Source organism: Aythya ferina, assembly GCF_964211825.1.
Source record: "Aythya ferina genome assembly, chromosome: 3".
NCBI classification, from domain to species: domain Eukaryota; kingdom Metazoa; phylum Chordata; class Aves; order Anseriformes; family Anatidae; genus Aythya; species Aythya ferina.
The window spans coordinates 7,671,810-7,692,123 of record NC_140298.1 but is presented as its reverse complement, the minus strand read 5'-3'; the positions used below and the strand labels follow the sequence as shown (position 1 = coordinate 7,692,123).

Below are 20,314 nucleotides of genomic sequence, written 5' to 3'. Positions count from 1 at the left end.
GAGGCTTTCTCTGTGAGGTGGCATCTAGCTGATGTGCCACCAGAAAATCCAGCTGGCACAGAATTCATCTACCCTGCAGAAAAGGCTGCATCCAGATGTTTGCTACAAGGTGCAGGAAATGTTTTTCTGTGCTGGAGAGTAGGCTTGAACAATCCAGTTTATATTTAAGCTTCTATTTTGCACGGTTTTAAAACAATTGAAATTATAATTGTGTGGCTCCATTTCACTAAGATATTTCTTATATAAATGGAGGGAGTTGAGCATCATGTTTGTGCACAGCAAAGGTACTGAGGTTTGCAGCTGTTTTGTGTTAAATGGGCACATAGAAGTTTGTGTGACCAAGGGCCTTCACGCAAGTTTCCAGTTGTTCTTGTGGACAGGATGCTGTAGAACTCACATCTTCCAAAATTAAACCTCTCAGCATCATGTTGATGTAGCCAACACATTTATTTCTGCAAGTTGAAGTAGTTCTCTACACATATCCTTGTAGGAGTAGCATCTTGAGGAGTTAATGATCAAGCACTGAGTTGGTAAAGACTGTTGTATAGTTTAGCAAGAGGAACCTCTCCAAAAGACTGAGTCCATCCATAATGCGGATCTGAAGAAAAAGTAGAGCTGTTTGCACATTTGTTTTACTTCAAAACACTTACCTGCCCCTGGCTTTTCTCACATGGGCTTTTTTTTATGTGAATATGGGCTGTTTGGATGCTCTCCTTTATACTGATGGTTACTCTGTAAAGGTGTTCAAAGTTGCCTGTCATATTTGTGCAGCAACTGAAAAGCATTTAGTTCAAGTTCAGCCTGGGTTGGATTGATTTCTGTGTGCTTAGTGTCACTCTTTTTGAAAAAGGAACTGCTTAGAAAAAGACACTGCAGGGTTCAGTTCTTGGATGAACATTGTGTGTGTTGTATTGCTGTACTTCTGTTGGAACAGTTAATCTAAATTAACTGAAAGAAAACCCTGCAAGGACTTATGCTACAGTATTCTAGTGCTTTAAGGCTTGGTGTCCGTCCGTCCATCCCGTCCCGTCCCCCCCCAAAAAAAAAAAAAGAAAAAAATTGTATTTATGTGGATTTGCAGAATAAGATGGTACTAAACATTGCTCCCAACTGTTACTGAGTTGGTATTGCATCCTATTTCTGAGGACCTTACAGTAAGCAACTATGGTTCTCTGTACTAGTGAGTATGGGAAGAGTCCTCTTGAAATACTTACAAGGTGTACTTCGTACCTTGCTGTTTGGATTGAAGTTATATTGTTTCTTAGGATAGTGAATTGCTTTTTTTTTTTTTTTTTTTTTTTTTTTTTTGTCTTTCCCCTCAGGTGGGGAAATGCTGCAAGGTAAGCCTGACCCAAGTCTAAGGTCTTCATGCAAAAGACATTTTTTTTTGTATTTGCATAAAAACATACCGATCTGTACCCCTGGCACTAGAAAACTGAAGTCCCTCTCCCATCTCTAAGCAGCGTTGTCAGTATATCTCATGCAGAGATGTTCCTGAATGCCGATGGTGTGAAATGTTTGCAGGCAGTTGTGCAGGAGTTACGTAGTTTGCTGGTAGTAACTTCTTATTTCCAAGCTCCACAGTAAGTACTACAGAAGGTGTAATGCTGAACTAGAGAAACGGTTGCTTAGCAATGGTGTAGGAAATTTATATGACAGAGGATGTAGAGTAAAAATTGGCTGCTTAAAAAGCTAATGAATTTGCACACTATAAGCTTACTTTAATTCTGCTTGATGCCACACGTGTTGTGTACGCCTACTAAAATGTTTATACTTCTAGGTGAATAAAACAAATGCTGCTGAAAACATAACACCTGGTCGCATATTGCTTTTTTCCAGCCAGTTTCTAAAATTGACTGGAGTAATACAGTGGTAGTGTAAGTTTGGGGTGAAGGTGATCTTGGGAAGTACTGGACTGATTTGGGCATACCCGTAATAGTGTTATGAGTTCTGAGATATTATCAAGACATGGATCTTGCAGTTAAGGTGTTCTGGTTTGTCTTTGAAGGGGTCTAGTGAAGTAGCATCACCCATAGTCTTTCAGCTTTATTATAAAAAGAACGAACATATTTCTCTGATGCCATAAATAGTAGTCAGAAAAAGTACATGTTTTTTTGTCTCTCTGAATTGTCGTTAATTACAAGTTCTCTGCAGTGAAGACAATCAAGTAGGGATTGGGTTGGAAGTGTCACGGTGTAGTTCGTGTCTCTCTGTGGCCTCAGGTGACTGTTTAATGTACTTCCTACAGAACAGCAGTGAGAGTTGGACTGAAGGATCTGTATATCTAAGTTTTTGGTATCCCTCAGATCCAGATACTTGTAATCAGGCTTGGGCAAGAACTTAATAAATATTCTGTCGAACAGTGTTGTTAGTCCAATACATTGTCACAAAGCCTCAAATCCCTCTGAAGCCTCACATTAAGAAGAAGAAAAAAAGACAACACAAGATAGTTACTGAGTGAGTTTCTTTAAATATGTAAAGCACAGCTCCTTCTGGGGTTCGGCTAAAGCAGCAGTCATGCCTATGGCCCCGAAATAGTGAAACCCCAAGGTACAGAAGCAAGCATAGCAGCTGGATGCTGACTCTCCAAGTAAACACAAAAATACCCTAGGGCCTCAGCCTCCTTACGTTGTGTCTTTGCTCTGCCACTGTGCATGGCAGTGAGGTGAGGAGACTTTGATTTATGAATTGACAGCTGTGTGTCCCTGCAGACCAGATCATATCACAAATGCAGGCTGAGTATGTATTCCTTTTCTTGTTCTCCCTGTTACCACTGCTTTCCCAAACTTCATTCTTCGGTATTTCTGCATTGTATATGAAGTCTTCCATAGTTACCCAGGAACTTCATGAAAAGGTCCAGCCTTTCTGTGCTTTCACCTTCGTCTTCTCACAGACACAGCGGGCTAATTTTGCCTCTGTCTTTTTTTTTTTTTTTTTTTTTTGGGGGGGGGGGGGGGGAGGTGTAGACTGAGGAAATGTAGGAACATAATGCTGCAAGGACTACACAAGACCTTTGTAACACCAGAATAAATGCACTGTGCGTGAGCGTTGCATGGATTGTTAGGAACATTGATTTCTTTGTTAATTCTCATGGTATAACCCTCTCTGTCTCTAACCTGTGACATAGCCTTCAGTGTCTTCCAGTTCCATAATATGGCTGAAAAGTAGAGACTCTTAATTATCAACCTGTTTGTGGGCTGCTGATAAATGTGTATTAACGTGGATCAGAGGAGTTACTTCTGGGTAACTCCTGGGTAAGGTCTGGGGCATATCTTCTCCAGCCTAGACCCCAGCTCTCCCAGTCTCTCCTTTACAGAAAAGAAGTCCCGGGTGGGATCTTGTGTTTCTAAACATGACAAGAGGGTATAAAAGGGACAGGAGGCAGCTCTGGCCTTCTCAGCAGTGCGCCGTGACAGGACAGGAAGCCATGGGCACTACTTGAAAGAGAAAATCCTTTGAAAATAAGAAAGTACTTGCTTCCTTTGAATTTTTGAACCCTTCAGCAGGTTGCACAGATTGGAGACTTCATGGAGACTCCACCACCATCCTCGGAGATGCTCCGAATCCAACTGGCCAGGCTGCTGGGCAGCCTGCTGTGGGTGGCCCTGCTTTGAGCGGGCTGGACATCTCTAGAGGTCCCATCCAACCTCATCCATTCTGTGTTTTGTGGTGTCTTTGTGCCCCACTGGCTTCATACTTGACTACAATCCCTGGCTAATCCAATTATGCCACTCTGTAATTAGCTGAAACAGTGTATTGGCAGAGTACCATCAGAGAAGGTGTTGGTGTTCATCACTGAGTGCCTTTAACTTGCATGTAGTGCTGTGTTTTTGGCTAGGTAGAGACCAATTTGTCTATGGCAGCTGTTTCTTCCCTGTGCCCAGGTTCTGTTTGTGTTCAAGTCCAAGAAGTGGCAGAGCGAATCTATGCTACAAAACTCAAGTACTGCATCTGTGAATGCTTTCCCGTGATGATGAAACACGTGGAAATAATGCTTATCTTGATTTAAATAAGCAATTGCCTGTCCTGCACAATCATCCACTGTTAGTAGGAGTGAAGGCAGGCACGTAATGTAACAGATCTTACAATCTGGCTTTCCTAAAGCTCTGTAAGTGTATGCAGAAACAAATGGAATGGAAAGCTGTGGGGTTAGTAATTGCTGATAGTTTGTCATTTTTAATCCGTACAAGACATTTGTAAAAACAAAGCATGGGGAGGAGGGGTTGGAAGCAGTGAGGACAACATGCTGAATATTTAGTAGGATGAATGCTGCACCGTTTCTGGTGGTTAGATGCTACAACTTGCTCTACTCCTTTGTTTCTTCAGCAGCCCATGCGAAGAAAAGTGGAGCAGTGTCCTGATCCTGCCTTCTGTTGGGTTCTCCTGGGAGGGGAGGTGTTGGGTTTTGCATCCCCTGCTTGGGGCCTTTACCCAGCACTGCTCGCTGGCCCTGTTACAGATTGCTGTGGGAGAAGGCATTGTGGGGACACGTGTTTCCATAAGTAGCTGTTGTGGCAAGGATGAGATAGCAGAGATTTTTCTTGTTTTATTGGAAATAATTTATTTCCTATAGCAGTGAATTCTATAGCTGTCTATAAATGATGAAACTCACCCATTTTCAGCTTTGTTGCTTGCAGTTTAGTTTGTTGCTCATATTTTTATGAACTAGAGGGAAACACTGAGAAATAGGATTTGGTAAACAAAATTTAATTTTAACACTGCAGGCTTTTGAGTCTAGCCGCAGTAAATCCTTTTCGTTTGTTCCTTCTTTGATTTCTTCTCCTATCTGCTTTTGCTCAAGGAATGCCACGAGCTTTCTTTGCCAAAGGTATTGCTTTACACTATGGGTCTTTAATAACTATTTTTTACTATCGTGTGTATACTCTGTCATTATCAGAGCTGAAAATTACAATGTGTTTTTAACAGAAGCTCTTCCAGCTGCAGGTTTTTCTCCTCCCTTTGGTTGCAAGCTCTTTGGTATTGCTGCAGGGATTCCTGTAATTGGATGTCTGAGACGGTTTCAAAAATTAAGACGCTTTAAAGCGTATGAAAAGTCAAAATCTAAATCTGCTAAATTGCAGATCAGGTGTTAGTCAGCACGGGTTACCTGTGATATCCTTTGGAATTTGAATTTAAATCTTGATTGCGTCTTTGAGACAAGGGTGGGGAGGGAGTACTTGAGAAGGCAAAAGACCAGGTGAAGAATACAAGGGGGCAGAAAAAAAAAAAAAAAAAGCAAACTTTGAAGTATCAGTTTCTATACTGAAGGTGATAATGTAGTGGGAGAAAAATGTGGTTTTCTGATCAGAGGGGTTAACGTGCCTTCTGAAATCTGGACAAACTCTTGATGGAAGTTTCTTGGACACTGGGTATTTTAGCAGGGACTTGGTTTGGGTTGGTTTCACAGCGGTGTTAGGTCTGTGGTATGCTTCTACATTGTCATCCCAGCGTGCTCGTGCCTTTGATGGGGGCTCCCTCTAGTGAGCTGTTCATAAAGTCCTTTTTCTTCCAAGCTCTGAAGCACTGCTCGCTTTGGTTCAAAGCATGGTTCTTCTTTGCTAAACCTGATACGGCTTTTTCTGCAGACGTATAAGGTGCACCTGGGTGCTGGGATTGTCCTTGTCCTTTGGTGCAAGCTGGAGGGAGCTGCAAGTAAAGCAGAGAGGTAGGACTGCCTATTTGCTCTGTCTGGCATTAGGGCCTGAGCCGGTGTACTTCATGTTTGGAGAAAGATGTGGATAGAAAGAGCTCAGAGACATCATGAGCATGGTTGAAGGTCCAAAGGATGTGACCTCAGTGAGGAAGCTAAAAAGGGAAACCAATTTCTTAATGAAAGAGCATGGAAGAAGGAAAATGCCGGTGGTGGGTGGAGAGAGGACAGGGCACCAGATGTTTGCGTGGGGATACAACAGGTGGGCTTTGCTTGGCGAGCTTTTCTTGACAAAGCTCTTCAGGATAAGCTAGTGCAGTCTGTTCACAGCTAATGCTTTTTAAAATCAAACTTGGCACCACTGAGATATAACAGGTAGAAATACTATGCAGAGTGTTGCTTTGCACAGGTGGTTGAGCTGCAATTTGAGGAATTTGTTTAAAAGAAGTAAGAGCAAATAGCTCGTGGTTATTTAATACACACTACTTGGCGTGCTTGGAAACATCCTTGCAAACAAAACCACTCTGTGATATCAGATGAGATGAACATTGTTTATCGTATTGGTCGGGACCCTCTTTTTCCTTGTCCACCTTGGATTAAAAATGTAAGCGTGCCACTACTGGATCGCATCAAAGGTTTGCATTAGCCCAGCGTCTGCTGGCCAGCTAAGGATGCCAACAGGAGACTGCAGGAGCTGAGAAAGCAGATGGAAATGCTTTTCAGGGATACTGTTTTAGCTTCCTTCAGCCTGTAGCAATGGGTATCTTAATCTAACAGCGGCATCCTTGTGCTTGATGTCTTCAGATGGATCTGATGATACAGATTTGCCCAGCTGCTGTTGGACTTTCTGTAACTCTTCACTATTAAATTTGTAGAAGAGTATTGCATATGGTGGAAGGGATGTGTTTATGTTGTTTTTTTTTTGTTTGTTTGTTTTTTCCTTCTTTGCCTTTTAAATCTTTTGGATTTATTTGAATCCTTCCTAGTTGTATTATGAAAAACAGTAGGCACTCAGTTTGCTTTCTCCAGCTTCCTTGGTAAGCTCTTTTCTGCTCTGCAGGATATGGACTTCTTCTGGTCCTACTTTGTACTTTCAGTTCAGCAATGCTTTTGCTGACATGAAAGCCGAATTGCATGTGGTTTTGTGGATCTGAGTGTTGTGTGGGTTCATGCAGTGGTGTAATAAAGGCTCCTCCCTCCTTTTCTCTTCCATCCTGTTACATAGAAAGCAAAGCTGTCAAGATAAGAGCTTGATACAGCAGTGCATGTGCATTACTGGACAAAAAGTTAGCCTTACTTGGGTATGACTTCAAACAAATGTCATCTTTTTTAATAGGATTTCATTGTGTTACAAATCAGTCAGTGCACTATTGCGTTACATGTCCCTTTGCTTTCCGTCAGCTAAACACAAAACCAAGGTGAGGATGGTTTTTGATCGAGCTGAATTGTAAAAGCTAACTTAATTTTCTTGAGGAAAGGAAGAAACATCAGTGCTGTGTTGTAAGCAAACGGTCAGATGAGAGATGTGTGTGGTTGGTTCAGCATCGTGTTTCAACAACCAATGCCAGAAACCTTGGGAAGTGTCTAACGAGGGGACAAATGTCTGGTGCTATTCCCTTGCATTTTCCTTAGCCACGTGTCGTTTGCACCTTGGAGGTCTTCTATGCCAGAAGTAGTATTACCCTAATTAATAGGGTGAAACTCCTGAATGAAGTTTCTTTTTATGGGTTTATTCAGTTCTTCTTTCTTCTGATGCAAGTTTATTTCTGGCATTCATAAAAAATGAGTGGGATAAATAATTTCAGTGTTTTTTCTTAGAACTCGTTGCTGTTGCAAGGAGGCTCTCCTATCTCATCATATACGGCAAGATCACCCATACTTGCCTGTTTAAGTTAGGATTGGAACAGGCTCCTGCGGGTAGTGGTCAAAGCACTGAGCCTGCTGGTGTTCAAGAAGCATTTGGACAACACTCTCATGCGTTTGGGGTGATTCTGTGCAGAGCCAGGAGCTCAATGATCCTTGTGGGTCCCTTCCAACTCAGGATATTCTCTGACTTTGGCTATCCCAGTAGACACATTTGTGGATTGTGTCTGTTTGACTCTTTTCCTTACAGATGAATGCAGTGCTACTTCACAGGTTGTAGGTAAACTTTTTCCAGGCTTAGTATAAATCTGACATCAATAATTTTCAAATATGTCACTTTCCGTGCACTTGGCCTAAATGAGAATGAGCTTGTCTTTTTGCGTTCCTCTCTCTGGGATTCCTTTTGGATGAAACTTTCTCCACTGCTGCTGTCTGCTCTGTGAAAAATTCATCTCCTTTTATTTTTTTTTATTTGCTTCTGACCCAATCACATAATCTTCATGGAATGCTTGAAATATTGCACTTCAACTGTAGTTTGAGTTCAATCGTAGTCATGACTGCTATCTGTTCACACAACATGCATAGCTATTTGCACAAGTTCTGAGATTAAGGAAAAAAATAGGTATCAGAATTGTGAGAGTGGGGTAACTCAAGAAGGCCAAACTAATGCTGTTTATTGCTGCTTTGTTACAGCTCACCACAGTGTGTGTTTTTCCTTTTTTATTTAAGGAGCACCTCCCAGTAAAACCTTCTTTTAATTTTGAGTGCAAGATTGACATGGGATAAGAAGTGGGGGGCAGAGCCTCCACGTGGAGGGAAGGAAAACCCTAGATTCAGTCTTACCAGGCACACATAAGCCCAAATAAAGCAGAAGATGTATCTCATGCTAAAGAGTTTTTATTTTTTAGCAGCTGTTTTAATAACCACGGTTTGATTTAATCTGGCGATCTAAAGGCATCCAGGCTTCTAGTGAAGCTGTTTGGTTGGTATATGTTCAGTTCTTGCTTGTGAGCAATGACAGCTGTGGTGAGACAGGAGCAGTTCTTCTAGCAGAGAGATCCTTCCTAGATAGCCTGTAGTGCTCAGCTGAGTGGTCTTGAAAACCTTTTAGTAGTGCCTCTTAAATTTTTCTGTGGCTATGCTGAGATTTCTGTAGAGGTCAGAAAATGCAGTCTTAGTCTGTTTCCTTTTTTTTTCATTCTGAAAGCTTCTCATGTTCAGAGTAACAGACAAAATTTTCTGATCTTGGAATCAGTGGTACTTCCACCTAGAACTGAGATGGACTTTGTAATAGACTTGATGTAGCTCATTTGTTTCACAGGACATGAATCTAAGTTGTCCTGGCCTTTCAACTGTTCTGCCCCTTCAAGATGCATTCTGGACAAGCAGTGTTGAGTCAGACTTGAAGTTCTGATTTGCTTTACAGGCAGGTGTTCTTCTCTCCAAAGACTTCCCAGGGATGTTTCTCAGGTTGTGGGCACAGCTGTTGTCTGCTGTGTCTTCTAGTTGGGTATCTTGAGCATCAGCACAAGGTGGGGATAATGCAAATTCCTGTTCTGTATCTCGTATTGAGGACTGGTGTTACGTAGCAACCATTTTGGAGGATTTATTTCTTGAGGAGGATGTACGTACAGCTGTTTCTTTAATAGAGCAAGAAATACTCCCATTATGCCACAAGTGCAAGGTAAATCTGTCACTGCTAGGATTTTTATTAATGCATTAGTATGTGCACGTGCTGTGTGGCCTTTGTGAAATATGCAGTGCTCTGGGCTTGCTGGCTTGTCCTTGCTGGGCTACAGTACCATGAATTACAGTGCAATACCTGCAGCATATGAGTTGCTCAGGCATATTTGACAACAGTGCATCATTCTTAGTCACAGATCTGAGATTACAGCGTTACCTTGGAAGGAAACTTTGCAGTAAATGAGTGTAGTTTTTTTTTTTTTTTTTTTTTTTTTTTAATTTGAGGAGATAAAAATGTGTGTGGTTGAGGAAGAGATCGGAGACAAAGCCAGAACTGAGCAGGAGAAGAAAATATCCCCAATATAGCAGTTGGACTTTGTTAGGAAATGCTGCATGCCAGTCCCAGAGATCTAACAGACAGCAAAAGAAAAACAGTTCTCTCCTACAACTATTTGTGTTACATCAGGGTTACTTCTTAATCAGGGGCTTATAAGTAGACTTGAGTGTTCTCGACTGTGGGTGAGACTTGGCTCTCCAAAGCTTCCATCAATCTTAAGCGCTTCTCTGTAACAACCAGGATGAAATAGCTGAAGCCAAAATTCTCTCTTAAATCAGCTTTTTTTTTTTTTTTGAGGGGGAAGAAATGAGGGTAATTTGCCCAAGATGTACAGGCAACATGTGCTTTTACTGCCGAGTTGTATTAAAAACAGCAGTGATGGGGGTGGTTCTTGTGGGGCATACAAGGGACTTGCTGAAGAGGATGTAGGAGATCATCTAGGAGCATTAGTTTTGGGGTTGGTTTGGTTTTTTTTTTTTTTTTTTTTTTTTTTTTGGCTTATGACGCAGTGAATTTACTAACTTTTTTTTTTTTTTTTTTTGTGGGGAAGGAGTCTTGCGAGTAGTTTTGCTGAAATGTGTTCAGCACTCATGAACATGGAGAACTGCAGGTGAATTTGTGATGTATGCAGAGGCCAGGTCAGGAGGCAGTGATGGTGTTGTTTGGCATCCTACAGACAGAGCTGGATGACTTTGCTGGTGGATTGCCTAAAGTAAGGGCTATCTCTGCACTGCCTCTCACCCAGAGGTTAGCAATAATGAGAATTAATTTCTATATTCTGTGCTACCTGTACAAGTCTCTTCTAGGTGAATCTTCTGTGTTTTTAGTGTATGGTATTGGTATAAATACCCTAACATCCAAAATGTACTTTATAATTAAATTTAAAAGGTTTGGCTTGGAGAATTCAATGTGTTGGTGATGTTAGCCTGTGGTATGGGACTTCAGCACAAGGTGGAGGGGAGAAAATTATGGCTGGGGTGTGTTACATTTGGCAGTGATCCAGTAGGACGTTCACTGGAGGAAGGTGGGGAAAACTGTCCTGCTTGCTAACAGAACATCCTTTCGTTGCTAACAGGAAAGCAGATAATAAATCACACTGTGTAAATCAGTCAGAGGTTGATTTTTATTTTAATATGACTCAACAGCAAGCTGCAATGCTTACCTTATGTGGAAAAACTGAGGAACCCCGTAATGTTTGTTAGTTGAGGATAATAAAATATTTTTAATAGGATAAAAAACGCGGTACCTCTTGTGTAGAGATTACTTTTTGTCCTATCTAAGATGCTGAGGCTGATCTGGGTAGCAACGGAATAATAATAGCTTTAGGAGCCAAATATAGGAATAAAATTCATGAATACACACACTTCAGTACAAAACAACCTTTATGCTAAATATAAGGCATAGTGGCAATGTATCTTTTTGCTGGAGGTGACATGGACTTTACACTATGCATGTGATAGCTGATCTAAGCCAGAATTGAGTAAGACTAATTATTTTGGAGGGGATGAGATAAATGGTGATTTCTGAGAGCAGTTGTTTGTGCTGAAGTTAAAGCAATATCTAAAATAAATGCAACTTATTTCTATTTGTGGTTGCTTATAATGCTGACGGATTGGAGCAGATGTACTCTAACTTATGGAAATTGATTAAAGTGAAGGTTGATCAGAAATATTTGGAGCCAGATTTGTTTACGTTGCTTCTACTCTCCTGCTAAATCTTCCCTTGAGTTTGTTTTGCTTAAAGGAAAATATTTACTTTGAGGACTGAAAGCTATTCTCCTCTTACATCGTCACTTCAGAGGCTCAGTTCTGTTTCTCGTCAATATATGAGTTTGAGCTTCTTGAGACCTGTAAAGAACTAAATTAAAACAAACAAACAACAAAACCAAACACAATCTTTCCTTCTTTCCCTACTTCTTTTCTAATGACTTAGGTGTCTCGCAATGCAGACGCTTACTGGCTGATAAGTGCGTGTGGAAGTATTTGAGGTAACTGAACAATTTTACAGATAATATGATGCTAGGGAAGTGAATTGGTGATGCAAAATCATGAGTTTACCAGCATATGAGACTTAATACGACACCGTTCAGTAAGGAATCCATTTGAAAGCTGACTTATGTGGAGTCTTCCACCCCCCAGTAAAGCAGTCGACAGTGGCCAAGCTCAGAGTTGAAATTCACTGGTGTTTTTGTTTAGGTTTTTCTTCTCCCTGCTGTGTCAGGACTAGTTCTCAGTGGTGGGGCTGTTGGCAGGCTGCTTGCTCGGTGCTGTTACCCAGCTTCTGAATAATTCTGGGTCTGATGAATTAATTCTGGGTTGGATATATCATTGCTGCAGCAGGAGGATTATCTTAACTCATTCTTTTTTTTTTTTTTTTTCTTTTTCCGGTAATTTTCTACCCTTGCAGCTACCCAGGAAAAGTATTTGATGGAAGCAGCTCCAAAAAAATGTGTATGTGCATGCTGTTTTTTAACCAGAAGGTATTTCAGTAGCTTTGTACCAGCAAACAAGCAGGCGGCGTGGCTGCAGGGAGATGCTGCTGGAGTCTGCGGGCTGCTGGTGCCCTCGCGAGGCCAAACCACAAAATGTCACGGTCCTGTGAGTGGAAATGCTGGGACCTGCTCACAACTTACAAGTAGTCATTTTAGAGCTGCTTTTGTGACCTGGTTTTGTTACTTTCTTGTCCCGTAGGTGAAAATGCGAAGGAAGAACAGCAGGGGAAGAAAAGCCTGAGCGAGAAGGTCTCCCTGTACAGAGGCGACATCACGTTGCTTGAGGTCGATGCCATTGTCAATGCAGGTAGGTGACAAATGGTTTATGTTGGTACGGCTTGAAAATCCTTTCTTGCGGGGATATCTGTGTTGCGAGCGTCAGCTCTGGAAAGCTGCATAAAATTGCTGTGTGCTTTGGAAACCTGTTGGAAACTTTTTTCCTGAGTTTCTCTATTATGTCTGTTCATCCTTTTGTGTCTGTACCTTCGCTATGAGAAGGAGTATTCTGAAACTTGAATATCGTGGTCACCAGGGAAAAAAAAATCATCCTTTTTTTTTGATTTAGCTTGTATAGCTGGGACTTCACACTTGATAGTGGCAGAAAACTGAACTTTGATACTAAAGTACTGCAGTACATTACTCTTTTTTTTTTTTTCTCAAATCAAGCTGTTTGTAGAGTAGATGATGTGAAACTGTTAACAATAAGGTGATAGGAGAAGTGGCTTGCTGTTTTCTGTGGTTAAAATACTTCTTGTGGGGTGATTGTGTCTTTTGAATTTTTGGTTATGACCTACAGAGTGCTAAACGTTTTAAAACTTTTTGAGTTTAGTGATTGTGGCCCTGTGTACGTGATTGAAGTGAAGAAATGTGTTGCAGCATCTTGTGACAAAAAAGCATACGCAATTAATTTCTTAATGTTAATTGGAGTACTGGGTTCTTTTGTAAGAACCAATTTTTGGTATTATTTATTGGAAGGAAACTTACTGCATTCTCTGTAATGGAATAAAGTATGGAGATCAACTGTAGCCAATGCAGCCTCGGGGATGTATTTTGCCTACCATGATAAAAAGCTATGTGGAGATGGCTCGTGCCTTTTGTAAAAAGCATAGAAACGTTTGCTTATGCAGCATGGAAGTTAGTATACCTAGTTTCTTGGGTTGCTTTGTATTTTCTCTGTACACAACTCCACACGTGGAGACATGCCTAGTGGGTTATGGGAGTACATGTAGAATCATCAGTTACTTGTTGGGGTTCAAAAATTTTAAAGTAAAGACATTATTGGCAAATACAAGTTGCTATTAATCTTCTAGTTAACTGATGCATTAAAAACTTTCTACATTACTATGTAGTAGCATCCGCGTGGTAACACAATCCTCTCCTCGCTTTTGGGAAGACCTCTGAAGTTTTAATGTTTTTCCTGATTATTTATAAAATGACATTTCCTTGAGTACTTTTGCTGACTTCCTTATTGTTCTACAGTAAGTAAATATTAGCATGCTTTTCTTGATTTATATTTACGTTGTCTTTATTCATGGGCCTCCCTCGAATCGCAGGTTGGAATTGGTTGCGGAGTAGCTTTGAAATGGAAATACTTCACTTTTCTTGCTTTTGTAGTGTCCTTAAACCCTACACTCCCAATTTGGAAACGATCCATTCCTCACCAGGGTGAGGATCTGTTTTCTGGCTTCCGCAGAGTGACAGAGATGGTAGCTGAAAATGGGAGCTGATGTGTCATTCTGCTAAAATCAGTGTCAGTTATGTCCCCTCATTAATGTGCTCGTCTTTGAGAATGATTCCTTAAAATTTTCTTGGTAGCAATTGTAATGCAGACAGACAGTTTAACTTCATGTTTTGCCTGGGGTGTCCAGTTATGTTAATTTCCTATCCTCCTTTTCTAAAGGCTTCTATTGAGATTTGTATAAAAATTTGTCTTCTAGTCTTTTTTTTTTTTGTGTGTGTGCTGGTTATTACACTCCCACTCCGAGCTGGGCATACATGTGTTTGGGGAAGGGAGAAGGGGCTATTTGGTCCCGCTGCCCCTTCCCTCTTTAAACCCATTTTATTTGTTCTGAAGGCAGTTTCTGATGGAAGGCATTTATGTGGACCAAATGGGTGGTGTGAGGGGGGAAAAAAATTCCAGATAATATTGGAAAAAGTTTCAGATAATGTTGGAATATTGACACCATAAATGAGCAATAACAACCCCCTACCTTCAATCTACTTTAAAATTTTTGAGCTTCTACCTCTAAAGTACAACGTGGATTTAGGGAACAAATCTTTCTGCTGGATATTAAAATTTAGTCCATAATAGGTGGTGCACGGCCTGAGTTGTGGCTCTGAACAAATCGCTTCCTTCTGTCTCTGCTTGCCTACTGCTCCTACACACATGGAGTATATGTTGAATTACCACTAATTAATACGGGGGGAGGGAGGAGGGTGCTTTGCTCTTTATAACATATCATGTGGCAGCTTTTTAATTTGAAGTAGATACAGGAGTTGTGTTTTGAAAGTGGGTGTGATTGTATGTGTCCAAGTAGTCAGATAACTTAAATTGCAGTTGATCGCTGCTGACCAAGTATTAATTCACTTGCTACCTGTTGAATCTTACCGGCCAAGTTCTAAGATAAGGTGACATGTACTGGTGTGCTTGTGAGTTAGTATTTACTGAAAGCGAGATCAAGAGGCAACAATTATGTGGGGTAGGGGGGAAGGGATGATTTTTTACTTTTATTTGACTGGATGGATGACTTGCAGAATGCTGGAAGAAACGCTATTTCTTAGCTTTGAAAGCTATTCTTTGTACTATGCTTTTGTACAAATGCCTAAGAAGAGAAATCTTTGATCTACAGGCAAAAAGGAACATCATTATTCTATTCTAGTTGATGCCTACTGTTAATAAGTCTATAGTGTTACTGTAAATGAGCAACTAGCCAGTTCCTACGGTTACAGCAACTAGGATGCTCCCTTTAGTGAACAATACTTGAGTACTGCAATTGTCTCAAATGCTCCTAAATTTTGGAGAAAAACCTCTCAAAAGGGAATCTTTATTGAATAGAGAAAGCAAAATGGTAAGTGAAATCTTGGTATGATAAATTGCCAAAAAAAAGTAAATGAGGAAAATAAATGATTTTTTATTTTTATTTTTACGTTCCCTTTTCTACTAACCTCCAGTGCTGGAATGGAGTTGCTGAGCCCCATCCTCTTCAAGACGAGATCCTCCACAGGGAATGCTCTGCGTATCTGCAGGGAGGCTGGGGAGTGGCAGTGTGCTTGGGAAGTGGATTATGTTAGCATCTTTCGCAGATTTTTAGTTTACATCATTTGTCTTGCTGTGTGTCCCTGTCCTAGTACTTGAAGCATACAGAACTGGAAATTTCTTGTTTCATTTTAAGTCTCATTTCTTGTTATTGAAATACATGTATGCCTTTCCTCCCTCAAGCTTTTCTTTCAAAACCACATTTAAGTGTTTAAAGGTAGTATTTTTTCTTAATTTTCATAACTGGATTTTCTTCTGGACTCTTCCTCCCCACACACCTTTGACCTAGAAATACATAATCTGTTTAATTTTGAGGCATCCCATTTTTCTCATGTCCAAAATTACGTGTCAAGGTAGGACTATGCATCGAAACAGTGAACTGAATACATTACCAGTGAGTTATGCTCAAACGAATGTGTAAGTGTAGACAGTGCCTGAACTATGCCTTTCCACATAAACAGCTTGTTAATGTGCAATCAGTCACTGCAGTTGCCTTGAACTTGGTGCTTAATGAACAGGTGGGGAAAAAGGATGAATTCTAATCTGGAACAGATCTGACACCAGGCAATTTCGCTGATTGCTAATCCATTTCATTTGGCAACTTAATTTATCATACAAAATGTTCATCTTGTAGCTTCTGAAGTTAGAAATTACTTCAGCAGTGGCCTGTCTGAAAATTATGAGGGGGTTAGAGTTGGTAGCTGGCCCTGAACTAGCATCGCACGTACACTGATTTCCCCACCCACCTTTAAGCTCCCTGTAGGATTTTGCATGGGGTGTGTGCGTTTATCAGCGCTGAATTTTCATCTGAGCTAAATGCACAAATGGTTACCTGCACTGAGAGCTTCCCATTGAGTCTGATGTCTAGTAGCATGTTTTCTAAGCACATTTGAAAAGTTTCACCTGGAGTGTGCAGGTAGGGGAACTGAAAACTTGTATTGAAATCAGTCATCTGGCATCTGCCTATAGAAGTTGTACTGCTGTAATTTCCTCTGGGAACAGTACCATTAATGCCTACAAACTGCTGTTAATTTGGTTTTTATCTTTAGTGTGAGCAAGCCAAGGTGTTAATCAAAGGTTGCTCAAGTTAATTTACAGTTGGTGCAATTATATTTATATACATATATAACCCCAGATTCATTTATACATGTATTTCCCACTTATTTATCAAAAAAGTCAACATTAATTGTTGGGGGAATCAGTCATTCTTCATCATGGCATCTGTGAGTAGGCTTATTAGTGCTTTCTGTGGCAAATATGTTAAATATGTCTGGCAAGTAGTAGACATGCTTAAAATTTTTGGCTGCTTTATTTTGTCTCATCTGATTTCAGCATAGTCCTTCTCTTTGCTGTAACACTCATTTGGATGAAAACTAAAAGTTTGTGTTAAGTGATGTTGATCAAGAGAATGAAACCAAAGAAAAGCACATCTAGAGGTGTGATTAAATTCAGGTGGATTACTTTAGCTGTTGTCTTGGTCAAAAAACTTTTGCTCTAAGGATGTGACAAAGGCTTAAGATGGAGGAGACAGACTCAGATAGGCACTGACGCAAATACAGCCACAGTATATTTTGAAAGTATCCCAGCTTTAATGTTACAGTATTGCTTACATAGCAGAGAAGCCTTGTGGGTGCACCCATTGCTCAGATGTGGGCCTGAGCATAATTCTTCCTGAGTGCTTCGTGCCTGTGAGCTGAGGGTGTCAGGCGATGTAAGGAAGATCTGAAGCTTGCAGCCTGTGAGGAAAGCTTTGCCCCTCAGCCTGCCATATGGCCAGATACTGCAGACAGGCACTCCTCTTAACAAGCAGTGGGATGCCAGTGTTACTTAAAAAGGGCAGAGAAGAAAACACATTTTCCATTGAAACAAGGCACTTAATTATAAGGCGGCTCCTTCGACTAACAGATTGTGGACTGAAGCATGGGCTCTGTCAAAGCAAGTTGAGGTTCAAAGCAATGCTATTTGACTTTGCATGTTGTTAGTCTCCCCATGCTGCCCTAGAAATTGGGGTGGAATAAGGTGAGGGTACAGAATATCTAAAAACCCTGGCACAAAGTCAGGTGACCAAGCATCTCCTCTGACTGGGTTCAGAATAGCCTCATAGTTTTCTGATAATCTAATAGGAAACGGGCAAGGTAAGAGACTTTGTAGGAGCCTGATCTAACCTGATGGCCTATGGTGCATGTATTTATTTAATTAACAGTGTAGTCTCAACAAATGTAGATGCTTTCAGATGCTATTTGTTTGTTGAGACTAGCTTGATATCCTTATTTTTTTGTGCATCCATTGTTGAGCCCACTTACAGTCTAGTACTTGTAGGTTTCCTGGGACAAGAATTGTCTATATAAATCACGCTGCAGTTTTTGTGCATTAAAACAAAACACAAAATATATCAAGTAACTTTTTTGGCATGTTCTGGAATAGAGAAAGATTGAGTGGCAGAAGACATGACTAGCATCATTTGTGACTTGTGAGGTTTAGAAACAACTCGTTGAATTTTAAGCACAGAAAATTGCTGTCTGTGTGGCTTCATTTCAGCTCATCTCCTTACTTCTCAGGTTTGTACCTGGCCACTCGGCAGACTTTGATCACTAAAACCAGGGACTGTATGTATTGTGAGTAGGACAGAGCTGTGAGGGCTCTGCTGGAGATCCACATTTCTAGCTGTGCTCATTATTTAAGTGATGGTGTAAAATGCCAGGCCTGTCATTGTATCATCTTGTCTTGAAGGGTCTCTGTCTCCTGACACTGCTTTATTTTATCATCCATGCTTTGAGGGAGTGGTGATTATAATCCTTGCTCCTGTTTGTAGAACTTTTCCTGTGTTCCAGGACTGTAACATGGGTTTTACTAAATGCCAGACCGCTGTGATTATTGATCCTTCATGCCATGGTTTCCCTGAACATTTCCTGTATGTCCCTTCTACAGAAAGCTAACGACATAAAAGCAAAGCACGGGTGAAGCTGGATTTTTTCAAGGCTGTCTTCCAACTGGGATGTGCAAGGAGTGCCATGACTGCTTTCTGACAGCAGGTGGCAATAGCTCTACTGTGATTGTGAAACCACTTCTTGCCTGTACACCTTCATTTTCCTGGACATAAAATCAGTAATGACTTAAGCAGAGGAAACAAAATACATGCATTCTCAGGCTGCTTGTTGGATGGGCTAGCGATGTGGCCTGCACTTACCAATCGTCTGCTCCATTTTGTTACGTGTGTTGGAAAGAAAACATGAGACAGCTGTGTTCTGGAAGAACCTGAAGCATCTCTTATTTCCCAGAAGAATTTGTTCAGGAAGGATCTTGCTTTCAACCTGTTCTGTCCTGTACCTGATAGTGGAGCTATGTCTTCCTTAGTGGTGTGATGGAAGTGTAAGAAACTAGTTGAGATCTTGCATAATTACGCTTTGTTTCATAATATTAAATCCAGTTTTAATCAGGGCTTGTGGGGGATTATCCAAAGGATTTTTTTAAAGCCAATAGTTGTAGCAGTGTGTTCTGAGCTAAGATATGCATGCAGCATAGTGTGTTGTTTTTTTTCCAGTAGTTTGCATTAAAAAAAAAAAAATAACCTTCCAGCAACTGAAAACTGGTAGAACAGAGACAAAAAGGCTTCTTTAACGTCTGCTCTCTGCAATACCTACAAAATCTTGATAGCAGGTGGTCAGCTGGTGGGCTGAGATTATGCATGCTGTGATAATATTGGCCCCTCATACTTCTCTGTCCACATGCATCTGTTTGCGCTTTCTTACCTTTTATATTGTAATTATAAACTCATTGGGATGGACTAAGTTCTGGATTTGTACAGATCTTACACCAACGGAGATCATGTTGTGCTAAGTAATACAGTATTGTTAGCATGGGAATTAGTATTTCCATGTAAAACCTAATCCCATTAAATATAAGCACTTAAAAAAAAATTGAATAGTGGGAAGCATACATTGATCAGAGTAACTGAACTTCAGGTTTATTTTCTACTGTATCTGGAAAACAGAATAGCTGCTCGCTAAAAATTGAACTGAACATAGCTTCAGTTACTTGTTACGTAAATAATTATGGACTCAATAATAACTCTGTGGGTTAGTCTTCGTTTTGACCTATGGCTGTTAGAAATTGACTTTTTCTGTCTAAAGGAGACTTCTGCATGATGTTGAAAAAGCAGAAGTTGGTTTCTTTCAGAATTCAATGTACTCTCAGTTCAAGATTGATGTTAAGAGTACAGCTTGGCTTTCAAATCCAGTCCAAACCCCTTTTGTGACCTGATTGTCACAATCACTGCAGTTAGTACCTGCCGGCAAATGTATACATATATATCAACGTGTGGTGGACGTTTGCAAAACGGTATTTGCTTGTTAGCTCCAGTATGCTGGTGAGTGTTTGCATCATGTGCAAGTAATAGGGGCTCAGGCACCTGTCCGTCTGTGCACTGTTGTTGAGAGTGAAATATGCTGTGTTGTTAGGTTGTTTGTGGGGATTATTTTAATAGCAGTATTGAAGATGCTGTAAAGCCCTTTGCTTTCTTCTGAGCAGTGCTGTGGTGAGCCACCACAGCTGCTGTACATCCCCGATTCCTGTAAAGTTTGTGCTTTGAGGTGACAAGAATGTTTGAACATGGTTTTAATATCTCCTGACCAGATTGTCACTTGCACAACGTGCTCAAATGGCTGAGAGAGGGGACTTACATAGTGCTCTTCTTTCCTCCTTTGGGTATCGTCCCCTCGGTGCTGGCCTGGTGGCTGGAGCTTCGCTCCTTCCCCTTTATGTACCGGCTGCTCTCTGAGCTGTCCTGCAGGGCAGGCAGTCTCATAAAGAAGAAATTACTTGGCTCTTGTAGGAACTGCATTGTAATGGCCCTTATTCTGTGGTGGTTTCAGCGGTGATGCCTCAACGCCCAGGGCTCTTACTGCCTATTGTATTTGAGAAGTTGAAGTTTGTGAAAAATGTGGATTCAGAAAACTTCTTAGGATTAACTGCTTTTTTTTTCTCTTCTGTCACTTCTGTGCCTACGCTGCAGTAATTTTAATCTGGTGTACAATA

General features: G+C 40.8%; 1 protein-coding gene across 9 annotated transcripts in view; it reads left to right on the top strand.

Annotated features, from left to right (window-relative positions):
- The window catches only part of MACROD2 (mono-ADP ribosylhydrolase 2), an 858,318-nt gene that overhangs the window by 12,041 nt on the left and 825,963 nt on the right, over positions 1-20,314 (top strand). For all 9 annotated transcript variants that reach the window (XM_084512463.1, XM_084512461.1, XM_084512464.1 and 6 more), the window contains exon 3: positions 12,224-12,331. In XM_084512463.1, the coding sequence (XP_084368589.1) occupies positions 12,224-12,331 (108 nt within the window). The remainder of the gene's footprint in view (positions 1-12,223; positions 12,332-20,314) is intronic.